Source organism: Lontra canadensis, unplaced genomic scaffold (assembly GCF_010015895.1).
Source record: "Lontra canadensis isolate GAN:19392208 unplaced genomic scaffold, GSC_riverotter_1.0 scaffold104, whole genome shotgun sequence".
Taxonomy (NCBI): Eukaryota; Metazoa; Chordata; class Mammalia; order Carnivora; family Mustelidae; genus Lontra; species Lontra canadensis.
The window spans coordinates 2,217,790-2,235,372 of record NW_022631098.1 but is presented as its reverse complement, the minus strand read 5'-3'; the positions used below and the strand labels follow the sequence as shown (position 1 = coordinate 2,235,372).

At 42.6% G+C, this 17,583-nt stretch overlaps 1 protein-coding gene across 2 annotated transcripts in view; it reads right to left on the bottom strand.

The window, feature by feature from the left end:
* The window catches only part of ATM (ATM serine/threonine kinase), a 130,699-nt gene that overhangs the window by 33,797 nt on the left and 79,319 nt on the right, over positions 1-17,583 (bottom strand). For both annotated transcript variants that reach the window (XM_032838312.1, XM_032838313.1), the window contains 10 exons: positions 16,312-16,489; positions 13,569-13,656; positions 11,707-11,862; positions 8,086-8,173; positions 5,142-5,230; positions 4,943-5,045; positions 4,291-4,439; positions 2,826-2,930; positions 1,422-1,541; positions 187-421 (listed from right to left, as the gene is read on the bottom strand). In XM_032838312.1, coding sequence (XP_032694203.1) covers positions 187-421; positions 1,422-1,541; positions 2,826-2,930; positions 4,291-4,439; positions 4,943-5,045; positions 5,142-5,230; positions 8,086-8,173; positions 11,707-11,862; positions 13,569-13,656; positions 16,312-16,489 — 1,311 coding nt within the window. The remainder of the gene's footprint in view (positions 1-186; positions 422-1,421; positions 1,542-2,825; positions 2,931-4,290; positions 4,440-4,942; positions 5,046-5,141; positions 5,231-8,085; positions 8,174-11,706; positions 11,863-13,568; positions 13,657-16,311; positions 16,490-17,583) is intronic.

Genomic DNA, 17,583 nt, shown 5'->3' with positions numbered 1-17,583 from the left:
TACATCTTATCATTTTAGAACCAGGAAACAGGCACAGAGAAGGTGCCAAAATGGGAAATTATGCTAAGCAGTATTTTTATAGCAATCTGTTTCTCAATGACATTTCCATTTTACTTGTGTTTTCTATTTTCTGTCTCAAAAGGAAAGGTCATGGGGTGAGACGACATGGTTTTGAAATCCTATTACCTGTGTGTTCTTGACAGTTCGGGCTAGTACGGAGAATTCTACGAGGTGCTTGGTGAGAATATCCCTGAAACAGTCTCTCTGGGAATTCTCCATTTCCTTTTCCATGAGGATCTCCAAAATGACTGTGCGGAGAGCCATGATGGGCTCCTGAAAACTGAAGTCACTGTCTTTGAGGAGCTGGGAGTGTTTCCGCCACTTAGTGTGCACTTCGGAAGGTTGCCTATCCATGCCTGAGCTGCGAGCACAGTCACAGAATTCATGTAAGCAAGAGAAAGGAAGAAGACAAAATCCCTACTATGAAGTACACTAGAAATTCAAAATGGTTCAAAAGGACTGAAGTTCAGAAGGCCCCAAAAGCATCAGCTCTCTGATGGTCAGCATGGGGGCTACAGATGATGAACATTTCTAATGATTTTCTTAAAAATACTCTTCAACCTCAGAAAAGGCAGCACTTCTAAGTATATATTCTTCTGAAAAGAGAAGACATTCATCAGGCCTGTCACACAGAACGCCTACACCCCCAGTCCTGCTTCAGCACTCCCTGTGGCAAAAGCAGACACGTCAGCAAGGAAACGAAGTGAACTCATTAATTTCTACTGTGTCCAACTATGCGTAGGGGATGACTCTATGCATGATTATAGTTGTTAAAGAAATCACAATTCAGAGAGAGAAATGCTGGCACCTGGCAAACATTATTTATTAAAGAAGAGAAAATGCATACTGTACAACTAGTTTAAATGAAAAGTCCACATGAAGCAGTACTGTCCAATCCTTCAGGACCCCTGCACTGACAGGAATCGAGAGGAAGCAGGGACAAAAAGAAGACAAGGGAAGGACTAGGAAATGAAAGCAGCTTTCGAAAGCTTCTAGGACAGCATGGCAGAGGGTAGCTAGAACGACACTGATCCAACATAGGGCTACAACAGAATGGCATACCATGCTCTCTGGCAAAAAAAAAATGAGGAAAAAAGCAACTTTATGTGGTGTACAAGAGGGCAAGAGCTGTGAAGAAGGAAGCACAATGATGCTAAATTTCAAAAACTTGTATTTTTATAGTAAATATTTTTCAAAACACTTTTTAATAAGAACACAGCTCACGAGGCTCATCAACTTATATCGTGATAAAAGAAACAAACCTACTGACAGCCTCTTTTCTTGTTTTGTAAGTCACTGCAGAGAGAAAACAGCAGAGCTGCACTGGAGGGTTTGTTTTGAAGTCATCCAAACCACATTACCTGGAGAACAGCTCCCCGATGTTCTCGAGCTCGCCGATAGCCTGCAGCCTGCTGAGAGTGGGGTAGAGGGAGTACACAGACTCAAGGCCCCCCTTGCACAGCTCTTCCACTTCTTTCACCCTAGAGGGAGAAAACACAAGACACATGGGACACTAAGAGATTTTCAGAAAGATGGAAGCTCATATCTGCTCGTAAAGAGTTCTCACTGGCTTTGCTGGTGACCAGATGCTCCTGACATTCCCAAGTACCACTGGCACAATGTGGTGGGCACAGAGCCATCGCTCAGACCAAGAGTTCACCCTGGATCTCCCACTCCTGGCCACTAACCCAGGTCCCGTTACAGGGTTCCTATGTTTTTTCCACTTTCAGAATTATTTTGAAGCTTAGAGAACATGTACAGAAAAAGCCTAACAAAATGGCTAGCACATAATATGCACTGAAATGGTAGCAAATATTTCTGTAGTAAAATACAGGATTTAATAGGTCAGTAACTACTGTTAAATAAAAAACAGTATATTACGTGTGTTTAGTCTGTTATACTTAAGTACCTTCTTGGGCATGATCTCATCTGTGCCTCATAACAAGCCCAGGTATCGGTAAGTCCTGACCGCGAGTCACTACTTTACAGCAAGAACACTATGCTAAGAGGTAAATGCCACACACTACTAGAGGAGACAAGATTAAAACTATCAGGACACAGAGGTCCAGGAAGCAGACAGAGAGGTGGGAATCAACAAGACGTTCTTGAGGGGTCTGCATAAAGAGCTGACCTGGTCTCAAAGGGAATTTTAATTTTTTAAAGGAAAGAACAGATCTGAACCACATGAACAAATAAAAAGGTATTATATATATATATAAATATATATATATATATATATAAATAATGTAACAACTGATTTAAGTACCTAACCTATGAGCATGCTGCTACATCTAAAACAAACGAACAAAAAAGGTCTATTAGTACTATATATCTATTTGACAAATAAGCATAAAAGAAATCTCTAATATAAAGCATTTGAAACACAGAGAACCCCTTTGTAAGATACGGAAGACAACTATTAGGATAGGCACACCCAGAGTTCCTACAAAAACCTTCCTGCAGAAGAGAGAACAAATCTGAGTGCTTATTTCTCAGACTTACAGGAGCTAAGAAGTTATTAGTCACAGGATTTCGCCTCCCCTGTCTGCACTGCTCGAGGGTCAGTGCTGACTGGCACAATTTACTACACAGGGAATGTGGTTTCCGAGAGTTGTATGAGAATGACAAAGAAACAATCAGACCAAACCCACCAAGTCCTTTATCCCTTCACCAGTGCAAATCCTCACACTGAAATTATTCATCAGGTTTTCAGAAAAGAAGCCATGACATTAAACATTAAAATACAGTAACTCATTTTGTAATACCTGGCATATCTGAGACTTTCATAAAATGTGGAGAATTCTCTATCTCTCAGAGACTGCAGAGCATTGTACAGTGATTCGTGGTAACTGGGTCCTTCTAGTCCTTTGCTGTGAGATAATTAAAACATAAAAGGAAAAAATGTAATTATAAGCAAAGAATCCTAAAATATACATGTATAAATAGTTCACTTAAAACAAATCTGACAACTAAGATTAAGACTTCTCCACTTAAAAAAATGCATTTCTAGGAATTTTGGCAAGAAATACAAAGAATTTTGTAGATCATTTAAATTATTCGAGCAGAAGAGAGTAATTTCTCAGCTATTTTGGCCGGTTCTAACTATGCTACATTCTCATGCACTGACTCCGTGAACACCAAGCGCTTGGCACCACATTCCAGAGTCAAGGGATCCGTGAGTGGACAAGTCACATAGGGTCGTCATTCTCATGGAGTTTATGCTGTGGTCTGGAAAAGATGGACAATAAATGAAAAAATATTGGACAATGACGAGGGACATGTGGTGAATTAAAACTGGGTACTGGGACATCCGGCTGGCTACTCTGGACAGGTGGTCAGCACAGGTGTGAGATGTGGCCTTGTTAAACGAGAATCTGAATGACAAGACACCATACACGTGGGACAGGGGGAAAACAAGATGCACATAAGGCCCCCGAGCAGGAACATCCTGGCCAGCAGGAAGCACCCAGAGAAAGCCGACATGCCCGGAATGCACCGGCCATGGGAAGAACAGTCTGTGGTGGTTTACCGAGGGGAGCAAGACTACGCTCCGCCGGTAAAAGGCTGTAAAAATATGGAAGTGTTTCTCTAATGTTACAGCAATCTAATAGTTTGAAACTGGAAAAACACCTCAGTTAATGACATTTTTTTTCAATGAAGGCAATTCAACATATAATTCATATGATCTCATTTTTTTGGCATTTATGTCACCATAAAACTTTTTAGATAAAAGCAAAATCTTTTATTGAATTAAGTGTTTGGCTTTCCAGTCGGAAAAACCAGTGCTATAACGATGCAGGTTATAAACAGCATCTTCCCGTGCTCCTGGGTTAGCAGTTTTTATAGAAGGAAACATTTTATCAGTACAGGTAAGCAGTCTTCTGGGAACCATCCAGCCCGTAGAAGTGCTGGCTAACCCAAGAGTCTGCACCAGGGTGTGGGAAGGGAAAGGACGGTAGTTTTCTTTGGATGGACAGACAGAAACTCTCACGAGAAATATGTTTTAGATTTCTATTTCCAAGCATCTATCTCTGGCGAGGAGTGGAGCTGCCCTAGGAAGAGGCTGAAATCCACTCCCCGCACAGTCTGCTTCCTTCTGTCCTACCGGAGCCATGCAGGCATGTCCACAGCCTGTAAAGCACACACCCCCGTGACACTGAGTGACACAAGCAACGGCTTGCCGTGCAGAGCTCAAGAAAGCGCAGCACACAGCACCCGAGCTCCTCTCACCTGACGGCGAGGCCGTGGTCCCACTGCATGTTCCTCCACGCTGCCTGGTAGTGGAGTTCCTGGAGCTCCGTGCACCACTCCTTATTCTCACGATCTAGTCCTTTCAAATAGATGGAAAGAATATGGCAGAGTCCCAAATTCTGCAAGGCCTGAGCAGGACAGTATTAAAAAAAAAAAAAAAAAAAGCTCAGTACTCAAAGATAACAGAACTAGAGAAATAAAAAAGAGCAAACACAAAAAGTAGCTTTCACAACACATCCGTGAAAATCCCGCAATCCTGGTTAGTAAGTTCCCCCCGAGGCGCAGAGGGCGCTCCCAAGCCTCGGCCCTGTGACGCAAGAATGGCTACCGGACGTCAGCCAGTGGCGCAGGTGACCCAGACCCCAAGGAACGGTTTCTGGGAGACACGGCCCCCGTGTGGCGCACTGGACCCCACGAGGAAATGTCTTCTGCTGTCAGCTGGCAAGACCACCATCACCAAATCCACACTCTCCCTGAGGTCAGTGACCTGCCCGATTCAGCCACGCGTCCCGCGGGGTTTTCAGCCCAGTGCCCGCTGAGCAGGGACATTCTCGGCTCTCGTGCGTCTGCTCAGACTGAAAGCAGTCAGCTCAAGGCTGGCAGTGCTGCTCCGGGGCAGGCAGTAGCTCACCTGAATTATCCCCGCCTGGCGGGTTGAGGAGGAGATGGCCGTCTCAAGGTCATAGGTCACCAGGGCCTTCCCCCACATTGCTTCATGCTCGTATGTGCGTAGTCTGCAACGAGATTTGCAAAATCCCTTTGAGTTCCATGTGCACTGAAGTCCTTCACAGACGGAATGACAACAGCATCATCTAGAAACGTGCGGTTACCTAGTGAGGGGCTGCAAGACCTTCCCTCCGCCACAGCCGTACAGGCTATCGGGCTCTCCTATACTTCTGTAGATTTCTAAGAGCAGATCCTAAAAACAAGGCAGCAACAACATGGGAAAAGGAAAAATGTCACTTTATAAATTTAGCAAAGAGGAACTTTTACTATTATCAACGTGTATCTCCCAACTCTAAATGTTATGTTACAAAAGTAAAAGGCAGTGATACTGAAATATAAAGTTTTTTTTTTAAATTTTATTTATTAATTTGAGAAAGAGTGAGAGTGAGAGAGAGCATGAGAGGGGAGAAGGTCAGAGGGAGAAGCAGACTCCCCATGGAGCTGGGAGCCCGATGCGGGACTTGATCCTGGGACTCCAGGATCATGACCTGAGCCAAAGGCAGTCGCTTAACCAACTGAGTCACCCAGACGCCCCTGAAATATAAAGTTATTATTTTTTTAAGATTGTATTTATTTATTTAACAGACAGAGATCACAAGCAGGCAGAGAGGCAGGCAGAGTGAGAGGGGAGAAGCAGTTTCCCTGCCGAGCAGACCGCCTGATGCGGGGCTTGATCCCAGGACCCTGGGATCATGACCTGAGCTGAAGGCAGAGGCTTTAGCCCACTGAGCCACCCAGGTGCCCCTGAAATATAAAGTTTCAAACCAGCAACACAACAAACTGATCCCAAAGAACAGAATAATTGACTCCCTGAAGAAAACTCACCATTTCATGAATTAAAAAAGAAATCAATCCCAATACCAAGTTTTTAACGCATACAAAAATAATCATAAAACGAAAACAAATGGGGTGCCTGGTTATTTAGTCAGAAGAGCATGTGACTCTTGATCTCAGGGTAGTGAGTTTGAGCCCCACAATGGGTACAGAAATTACTCAAAAATAAAGTCTTAAAACTGTTATATGCAATACTTGTCAAAATACTACAGCATTTTTCACACAGCTAGAACAACCCTAAAATTTGTAAGGATCGAGAAAAGACCCTGAATAAAAAAAAAATGAAAACAAAACCAAATAATCCTATCAACTGCTAAAACTGTGCAAGGGATAATGATGTCTGCAAAGTCTGACTCTTGAAAACTTGAATGTAGTAAAATAAAAGGTCATGAATTTTTCTCTGAAAAATAAAAACCTCAAAGTTGCATTACGTTAAAATTGGTAAAATGTGGTATGGATAAAGAAGTGGCTTACTGACTCAAATCTCTGTTGTTAAGTTTGTACAAAATTGATTCAGTTTAAAACCATCTCAGTAAAATAAAAATGAAAACAGAAAACAATAAAAAACTGGGGTGCCTGGGTGGCTCAGTGGGTTAAGCATGCAACTCTTGGTCTCAGCTCAGGTCTTGATCTCAGTGTCATGAGTTCAAGCCCTGCACTGGGCTCCATGCTGGGCGTGGAGCCTGCTTAAGAAAAAGAAAAGAGGGGAAAAATGAAACAGTCAGAAACTTTTGCACAGAAAACCAGTAAGGCACTTCAAGTGCCTCATGCTTGCTCTGGGAAATAATTCACTACATACAAATTCACTGACACTGGCCTAATTCTACACTTATAATTCTAATTAAACTGTTGATATTCATGAACATGAAACTGAGCCCTTGCTGTTCTTCATTCAGTGCCCAAGCCCTGCAAAGGGCCTGACACATAGAAAATACTTTAAAAACTCAGTAAAAGAGGGTAAGTCTATAAAAAAGGAAAAAGGGAAAAGAGAAGGGAGAATGGGATCAGCCAGCAGAGAGCGCACACGTCACACAAGGCCTGCCAGAGGGTTCTAAGTGTTCCCAGAACAGGGTGCGGGGGGGGGGGGGGGGACGGCAGGTAAAACACACAAAAACACACACACACACACACTCACACCCGTCTAGTCACGTGAGGTTCTGGGTGGGGTGGGATTAGCAAGTGCTGCTTCAGGCAGGAGCCTGGAAAGGGAAGAATGAGAGACAGCAACGACACACAGGTCCTCTACAAAGTCCAGCAGGCTGTTACAGAAGGGAGGCCAGAAAGGATGAAATAGAGGGAAATTATTTTATTTTTTCTTAAACAGGCTCCACACCCAACATGGGACATAAACCCATGACCCGAGATCAAAAGGTTCCTGCTCTAGTGACTGAGCCAGCCAGGCGCCCCTGAAGGGGAGTGATTTTTAATAGTTAATGGGACTGTGAAGATGTTTAGGCACATTCAGAGGGAGCACAGCACAGTAAAGAATAAATCCTCTGAGAAAGAGTTCATAAAAAACGAAGCACAGGAAGGACCGTCTTGACTAGAAGGGGAAGGTGTATCTCTAACAAGAGGAAATGTTAACGATGGAGCAGACGCAGGGAGATTTCCATGTCTGATGGTGGGACGTCATCTCCCTGTCACGTTTTCTTCCAGAAGCAGGAGGCAAGCTATAAGCAGAAGGAGGAGAGACAACCAGGTGTTTAAGAAAAGTCGAAAGACCAAAACTATCATTTCAAAGGAATGAGCAGACCAAAGAAATTCAGGGAGGATGGACATTAAGAGATTTATAGAAGAAGCCATCTGCCCTGAGGTGTGACCTACAATAAACAAGGAAACAAACGAATATATGATTATAAATGTTAAATGCTACAAAGAAAATGAACAGGCTACTGTGGCAGAAAACCCATGGTATAAATTCACCCTGCAAGACAGTGGTTTCTATCCCAACTTTCAGAGAAAGGAACTCAAGGTTGGAGAGGTAAGTAATTTTGTGCCAGATTTTACAACAAAGTGGCTGAGTCAGAATTAGAACTCAAGTCTCTCTGCTAATCCAAGGCCCAACCTTCAGACCAGGAACTTACGTACGTGACACTCAGTCCAAAAAGTAACATCTGTTTGAAAATCAAATGACATCTCTATAATCTCTGCAACAAAATAATTATCCAAAATATAAAATAAATAGTATCAAAAATAAGGTCTCTATAAATTTACCTGTAAACGTATTCCAGTTTCTTCTTTACTTTTTTCACTCAAACTAGAGATAGCTGTACTCTGGCTTGCTTCTTCATACGAAAGACTTCTGTTTGTAACAAGAGCGTTTCTTTTAATGAGAATATACTACTTTGAAGATTGTTAATATAGACAGTATAGACTGGGATGGGAAAATTTAACCAATGTCATAGATAAAACATAGTGAAACATTTACACTTTAAAATTCAATATAACTTACACAATTGTGAGCATTAGTATTTTGACGGAGAATCAAATTTTAATGACAGTCTGATATATGGGGAGGCCAGATACCAAAATACACTTATTTACAGAGCCTGGGCTGTTTCAAAACAGATGCTCCCCACTTCCTAAAAGTTCTATCAGTGGTTTTACCTGAATTTCAACCTCATTAATAATCACGGGCACACAAATTAAGACCACAATGAGACACTACTTACCACCTAATAAACTGGCAAAAATTAAGAAGTCTGATAATATTAGGTGTTGATAAAGAAGGGCATCAGTGGGATTCCCCCGACCCCTAAGATTATAAAACTAAGCAACAGGATGAAAACTTAGATTTGTGGAGTCCAAGGCCTGAGCTGTAAACCATGCATTTATATATAAGACACTCAGTCCTGTAAGTGATTTCAACTCAGAAATCATGTCACCCCTGAACTGTTTACGACAAGAATAATCCAGAGTATAAAATAAATCTTATAAGTGGTAGTACCTGTAGTACCTCTAGTACTCCTGTTCGGCCCCTTACTTAAATATAAAGCTTTCTACTCACCTCCTCCCTCCTGAACTATATTTCTGAGAAGGATGCAAATTGGTATAACGACATTAAAAATAATTTGGCATTATGTTTTTAAGGCTGAAATTCTGCATACCCAGCAACCCGGTAATTTCACACTGAGACACAGATCATTAACCGGGGAATGGGCCAACGAACCATGCTGTGTCCTCGCGAGGAACATGAAGCAGCAGTGACGAATGAACCACAGCCACACACGCATAAAGCTCACAAAAATACTGAGCAGAAAAACAAGTTGTAGAAAAGTCCACATATAATTCATCATAAAGCTCAACAATGAGGAAATCTAAAGTATATTTATGGGTTCATACTCATCTGATAAAAACAGCATCTGTGAAAACAAGGAACACAGAGCCCCTCGAGGGGGCACAGAGCGCCGAGGGACGGAAGCACACTGACAACCCCCGACTTTTCTATCCAGACACTACGGAGTTTCTTCACTGGCAAGTCATGGAGAGAGAGTTAGGTTTTAGAGGAGAAATCTGGAAAGTGGGGAGACAGTCCTACAGGTGATGACTTGGTCAGCCCAAGGCTGTAACCCTCCCCCGGCAGTCAACGCCCCACTGGACCAGGAACACCGAAACCACTGAGGCCAGGAGCTAACGCCTCTCTCTAGATCGGAATGAGGGAGTTTTGGATTTCTCTCTGAAATAACTACAGACACTAACTTGGAAATTTCATTTGTGCTCAAGAGCAAGTTAACAAATCCAACTTCTCTGAGTCACTGAAGAAAACTAGCATTCCCTGCCCTCCGTCAAGCTCATCTCTCTGTCCGCTCTCCCTTTGCCATCGGGCACCTGGCCGGAAAAAGTCAAAACCAAACTGGTAAAGCAGACAGCAAGCCTTATGTGTCAAGGACTCGTTCCTAAAGTTAACCAAAATAGGAGCACCTGGGTGGCTCAGTGGGTTAGGCCTCTGCCTTCGGCTCAGGTCATGATCTCAGGGTCCTGGAATCGAGCCCTGCATCAGGCTCGCTGCTTAGCAGGGAGCCTGCTTCCCCCCCTCTCTCTGCCTGCCTCTCTGCCTACTTTTGATCTCTGTCAAATAAATAAATAAATAAATAAAATCTTTAAAGATTTTTTTATTTAAAGATAAATAAAATCTTTAAAGTTGACCAAAATAAAAATCCAGACCCTCCTGCTTATTAAATAAGCAACTTTGCAAAAATGTGCCAAATTCTATACAATCACCTACCTACCAATTCAGGTGATTTTATTTACACCCATCAAAGAGTTCAGTTATTCCCTCCTGATTAGTAAGAAATACTCTGTGAAACCAGGATACTGAAACACATTCAGATCAGAATTCCTATGCAGACCCTCAGATTTTTTTTTTTTTAAAGATTTTTATTTATTTATTTTGAGAGAGAGAGAGAGAGTGAGCATGAGTGGGGAGGTCAGAGGGAGAAGCAGACTCCCCATGGCGCTGGGAGCCCAATGCGGGACTTGATCCCAGGACTCTGGGACCATGACCTGAGCCGAAGGCAGTTGCTTAACCATCTGAGCCACCCACCCCCTGACTCAGATTTTAAGTCTCTTATTCTTAGAGAATTCTAAGAATAAGAATTCTTAATAACCCATTTCACATACTCATTACATACTTCGAGAACAGAATTGTCTTCATACAAAGTCAACAATGATGGTGAACACATCAATCACATGTTACACACAGTATCTACATATCGATTTTTGTTTTCAGTTGAAAAATAGAAATTAAATACCAAGCCAGAGAGTTAAGAAATCAGTCCAGGCACACTGATTTATGTTTGGAGTAGGATCTGAATTCTGGCTCCGGGTTTTCCACAGTCTAAGACCCACAGTACTTCCAGCCTAAGGACAACCCAAAGCAGAACCTGTAAGTCGCAAGCATGAGAAATGAAGCAACACTGTACATCTTCGCTTTTTCGATTCTGTAATATGAATGGTTCTGTGGCTGGAAAACGAGACTGACAACAAAAATAAACACTACGCCATGTCAGATGAATAAATCCAAGGAGGGCTGCTGGGATAATACAGTGTGCGTTTTCCACTCTCTACCCTTGCTGCTTTTCCTTTTCCACTATGATCTAGGAAACACCTGTTCGACCCTTAGAAGAGTTCTAACTCAGAGGAAAAGCTAATTAAATCAGTAGAAATCCAGGTAGATAGCAAAGTAATCAAAGTGATTTAGAAACAGAAAGAAATCCATTACATTACTTAGTAAAACTAAGTAATTACTTAGCAAGTAAAACCGATTTTGAATAAGCTGGGGTATTAGTGGTAAAATTAATTTCACTGAAATCGGAGAATCACTCAATCATGTGAAAACTGTCTGTGATCACTTGTATTAAGTTCCCGATGCTACCTGCTGTGGGGAATACACAGAGACGTAACTGTGGTCTCTGTCCCCCGGGAGCTTGCTATCTGGAGAATTTCTACAAGTCTTATCTAATAAACACCCCTTTTATTTCTCTTTTTTTTAAGATTTTATTTATTTATGTGACAGGGAGATCACAAGTAGACAGAGAGGCAGGCAGAGAGAGAGGAGGAAGCAGGATCCCCAGCAAGCAGAGGGCCCGATGCGGGGCTCGATCCCAGGACCCTGGGACCATGACCTGAGCTGAAGGAAGAGGCTTTAACCCACTGAGCCACCCAGGAGCCCCACCCCTTTTCTTTTCTTTTAAAATGTTATCATTTCACCTTAAAAGACAGACAACTTCTAAGATGTCATTTAAATGGAGAAGCAGGAGCAAAACGAACTATATTTACAGGCACAGAAACCATGTCAACACCAATTTAAAAAACCAAAGGTCTGAATCCCATTACCTTCTGTCTTGGTCTTCCATGCTTTTCTTATCTGCGTAGATTTCTGCGTAGAGCAATGCTGTAAAGTGAGCAGCACAAGACTGAGCGACCTTGGCAACCTCTAGATAATTCAACTCCAGCCAGAAGGCATCATGGAAAACCGTTCCCAAGGAGGGTCTAAAGAAAAATGTAACATGCGGTCAGGTCCCTTTCTTCACCTTCACGATCAAGAGAAAAGCAAGCTTGTCTAGAATACAGTGCAATCGAGCTCTGGTGAAAAAGACAATGATGCTCAAATCACCCGAGCCCGTGTGCCCCCCAACATACAGCCGGCCCACTCTCAGCATGAAGAGCCCAAACTCTGACCCTTCGCAGAGCGCCAGCCAGGAAGGCGACGGGTCGTCAGATCATACAGACGTGGGGTTCACGTTCGCGCTCCATCAAGGCGTCCACAGACCACGGGCTAAGCACGGGCCGCCCAGCACCGCGAGCAACACCTACACAAAGCTTTTCTAGCGCGCGACCAGATGCAAGGACTGTTTCTGCTAAGGCACGACTATGTGTTTCTCCTAGTGCAGTTCATTTCCTAAGTTACCAAACCACCGTCTTCTGTGCTAACAGCAGGCCAGGACCGGAAGGGACCAGAGATAACACCTCTTCCAAAACCATCATGACACATGAGACGCGACAGGGCGTGGCTAAGGGCGCTGGTTGTGGAGGGGGCACAGCCTGGTTAAAATCCAGCCGGAGCCCCTAACCACAAGCTGCAGCATCTACAGCAACCTCACTTCCTGAGCCTCAGTTTCCTCACTTGTAAAGCCCGGGGACAGCACGTCATCAACAGTCGCTGCAGAGACTCAACGATGCTCACAGGCTGACGAGTCAGGTGCTGACACTGAACTACAGCTACCGGGGAACCTGCATTTCAGAGATCACACAGCTCCTAAGTCCCGGACCTGGACTTGAACTCGGGTCTTTACACGCTTTGTTCTATTCACATTCTCTCCAGCTCTTCCTCGAGGCCTAGTCAGAACAAGAACTGAAGTCGAAGAACTCCTATGCTCTCCGGGGCCTGCCCAGGGCAAGACCATTCCACCTCGATGACAATTCCACACCAGATGATTCCAAGGTGAGAGGCTTCCCCACACCGAGGAAAGAGAGGCTCCAGCTGCAGTTAAAGCTCTTTCCGGGCTTTCTCAAAAGAGGGTCTGGTACAGGACAAGAAAACGAATCAGTAACTTTCTAACTGGCAGCCAAGACACTGAAAGACCCAGAGCTTCTAGGAGCGGAGCAGGACGGAAGGGGGGGACAGATGTAAAGGTGTGCGGGGATTTTTCAGTTTCCTTCTGCCTCTCCTTCCCATGCTTTGTCAACCACTGCCACCAGCCGGCCTGCACACCACAAGCCCCCAATTCTACCTGCCCAGTTACCGGCCTCCTACAGTTTCCTCGCAACTCTGGTCAACTCAGGAGCAGTACGGGTCAACCTGACCGTGACCTCTGGCAACCTCTGCACTCACTGTTAAAACTCTCATGAGGACTAACAGGAACAAGATATTATACGATAGAACCATTTACCACCGTCAAGAAAATAAACACCACCACAGCACAGAATACAGAACCATGCATTTTGAGGCCTGTGATTCATAGTAAAGAAACTTTATCTTATCCAGTTCCTGATATTGTCTTAGCCAAAGTGTCACCCTGAATATGGATTATTTCAGGAAGATCCAAGCATCACACAAATTAAATATGGCGCCTTACAGCAGCAGCACCTAAAATAATGATGGTAAAATTCAACCAGCAAAATTTAAAATTTAATTTTAAAATTAAAATTAACACTGCTAAATCCCCAAACTCAAGGAGCAATATTGACTTCGTTACCTCTTCTGTCTCCTCATGTAGTCCACAACCGCAAGCATTGTCCTCTGTGACTTTTTATCCATACAGCATCGGAACAGGTGCTCGGGCTCTGAAAACGAAAGATCGCTCCCCTTAGTCCCGGACAGACCTGCTTACGCACACTCCTCCCTTGTGCATCTGGTGGGATGTGCAGAACCTGGCACAAAACTGGTTCTTAATAAATATGAATGGAGAAGCAGAATTTAATGGCATTTCTTATTTTTTGAAACAAACTACTGTGCTTAGGGGCACCCAGGTGGCTCAGTTGGTGAAGTGCCTTCTTTCGGCTCAGGTCATGATCCCAGGGTCCTGGGATCGAGCCCCGCGTCCAGTGACCTGGTCAGTGGGAAACCCACTTCTCCCTCTCCCTTTGCCCCTCCCCTGCTCATGCTCTCTCTCTCCCTAATAAATAAAATCTTAAAAAAAAAAAAAAAAAAACACCAACTACTGTGCTTAGTAAAACTGAGAATTTAATTATATTTGTACTGGGTGCTCGGGATACAATCCTGAACACGACAGGCTACTGCTGTGCACACCAAACTCGTGACCACAGTGTGCCGAGTGCTAGCACCAGGCAGGGGGACGGCACAGAGAGGCCTATTGAAAGGAACCTGATCTGAATAAAAGAAGTTTCATGGGGACAGTGGCATCTGACAGAAGAGTGACAGTGTTCCAGGCACCAGTCACACTCCTGAGACGGCCAACAAGAATTTACTGGAACAGTACCACCTGTGCCGAACCTCAGAGCTGGAAGGCAGTAACACTGGGCCGAGTGAGGAACAGACACTCACATTCTTTACCACAGAGAACTGGCAGGATCTGGCCACCACAGGGACATGGGAGAGGGGTTCTCGGGCTTGGGCAACTGAGTGCCATTCCCTGAAGACATGAGAGAAGTAGGCCAAGGGAAGGGGATGAAGAGGGTTAAGTTTACTTTGAGAAGTGAGTCTGGGATGCACAGGAGACATTCAAGGGAAGGCAGGAAAGGGACAGACATCACAAAAGATAAACCATTTAATCTGACAGCAATCAGGATCTACCTTCCTTTTAAACCACAGAATTTCACACATGAAATTTAAATTTTCTTTTACAGCCATATAGATGAGGCACTTTATGTAGAGGTAAAATAAAACAGGTTATTTTTACCTATGAATGGTGACAGCATAAATATGTATGTATATATGGTAGCAGGAAAAAAAGTCTTGGCCATGTTCATAATGAGCTGCCAGGTCATCGTAGGTGGTGACAGATCATATTAGTTTAGTAATAAAAATTGTTTTTAATATGACTTTAATATTACCTTAATATTTAAAGTTTAAATGTTTACCAGTAATTGAACTATGTACACCTTATTTCCCAAATTAAGGACAGGAGATATAGTTTAGTTTGCAAAAGTCTCTATGAGAATTTTTATTTCATGAATTTCATTTTGATAATCTAAAGAAAATTCCCATGAGCATACTGTGGATCATTTACAAGACCAGCTTGTAATCTACCAGAACACAGAAGGAGCTTCCATGTCTATGTTTAAAAATTGTATTATTTCACCCGAGAGACGTGTAAGTGCTGTCAATGGAGAAAAACTCGTAAAACACAGAACAGAGCAAACGGAGGTCGACCAGACACCACGGTCATGTCAAGCAGAGGTTTCAGCAGTACAGAAAGGACGACTGGGAGAGTCATGTGGTCACAACCTACGCCGAAGTGACAGGAACCGCAGTCGAGACTGGGGAAGAGCAAGTTGGCTGCAGTGAAACACACAAGTCAACAATTGTCCGAGAAGCGTCCTGGTCTCACGTACACTAAGTGAATCTGTACCTGGTTTCATGTGTGCACATAAAATACGTTACTAACACATATTAAAGACAGTAAGTTAACATTCTAGATTTGTGAATTTTTTCCCTTTAATTTTAGGTTTGAAAACCGGACCCACAGCGAGCCCTCCAGTACGCGTGGATGTATTACGTATACACACGACACACTACTCCTCTCCCCATGGCAGTTCTCCTGCTATATGTTCCTACTGTGGGAAATATTATGAAGCATAAAAAGAAATTCAGTTATGTAAGTCAACAAAGTATAATCTATTTTGTTTTTTTCTGGGGGAGGGTTGTTTTGTTTTGGGGTTTTTTTGTTGTTGCTATTGTTTAACAAAAAAAATCCAAGGAAGTAGACCAAATATTAACCACAGTGATCCTAGATCATAGGATTACAGGCAACTTAATTTTTAAATTTATGCTAATTTCTCTATTATTTTCCACAACAAATATTCTGTAATACAAAGGGTTATTTTAAAAAAGATGAGTTGGCCAGATCTTTACCATAAAATTTCAACCTATCTTCCAGTACAGGGCCCAGAATATTTTCTTGCATTTATTTGTCTGCTTTTCCCACTGCGAGGATGTAGGCGGTCTTCTTCGTATCTGGGGTGCCAGTGCCGAGCACAGAGCCTGACACACACGGAACGCTCTGTGAGCCACTCCACTATCAGAAGCCAAAATTCCCTGATGAAGTATTCTGCATCGAGTGCTAACCCAGGTGCTTTACACACACTGTCTCATGGAAAATGGACCACAACTTTCATCTCCATGCTCCAGATGATGAGACAATAAATACTTAGAGGTTACAGAATTAAGCCAATATAGCATCCTGAAGGGATTCAAACAAAATCTTTCTCTAGAACTGAGAAGTTAACAGTATAAATGCTAGAAATTTAACCGAATACCTGAATCCAAATTTGCAGGGGTCGTGGATCGGCTCGTTGGTGAGGAGTGTCTGAAACAGTTCGTGAAAAATCCCTGAATGTGTGCAGAAAGCAGGTTTCTCCATGATTCATCTGTATCTTGGAGTAAAATATCATGAATCAAGTATGGAAGCACAGTCTGACAAAAGTCCGTTTTCACCTGGAACATACAAACATGTGGCATCAATAGTCTGTGTGAAAATAATCTAGTTCACTTAACATTTTCATTCAGTTACTGGCATCTCAGACTTAAAAGAAAAATGATAGACAAATCTGTCATGAACTCAATGTATCTCTAAAACACACGCAAAATGCGTGTACCAGGCAGGGCTCAAGAAAAATCAAAGTTACCTACAGTGTCGACGTGAAACAAATGTGTTCATTACACAACAACTGTCCGTTGCCAATCTGGGTCATAGGCACATAATGAAACAGGATGATGTTTACAAATGAAATTATTACATCATGACTGCAAATAAAATTTCAGAGTTGGAAGTGTTACTAATAGTTTTCTAATTTGATATAAAGGAAAACGGGGAATCAAAGTTTAAGAGAAAAGCTGAAAATCTGATTTTTGTACATTTTCTACACTCAGTGAAAAGCTACAACAGGCATGTTCAAGTGTTTATTATTTTAATAAACTCCTATTTGAGTATACAATTTGGGTACTTATCTGTGATATACTCCTAAGTATAGAAAAGCACTTTAATCCTTGTGCTACATTAAAATAGTATGCAACCTTATCTTTGTCACGGTACTCTCTTCACATATTCATCACATACCACACTCACAGGACAGACAGACTACCAAATGCACACTTTCTTTTTAAAATAAAGACAAATAAAAACGGCAGTTTTAGAAATAAAGAACTGAAGGAATTTGGAATTGGGGTGTTGTGTATATGTGTATCTGGAACATTTTATCTTGTGGCACAAAGTCAGAAAAACCCTTGGCCATGTTCACTAACGGGAAACGCTGTGTGTGTGTGTCGAGGCTATCACTGAGCGGACTCAATACAAGTACAGTGTAGTAACGCGGGGTGTGATAATTTATTCACTGCCAGCACTTCTTCTGTAGAAGCAAAGACTGCTTTTTAAACTGCTTTCGATGAAGGCACTTTATCAAACAAAATACTCTCTACTATCAGTTTTGGTTTCTTATATTTCAAGTTTTTACTTGAATTCTAATTAGTTAACATACATGGTAAAATTGGTTTCAGGAGTGGAATTCAGTGATTCATCGCTTATATACAAC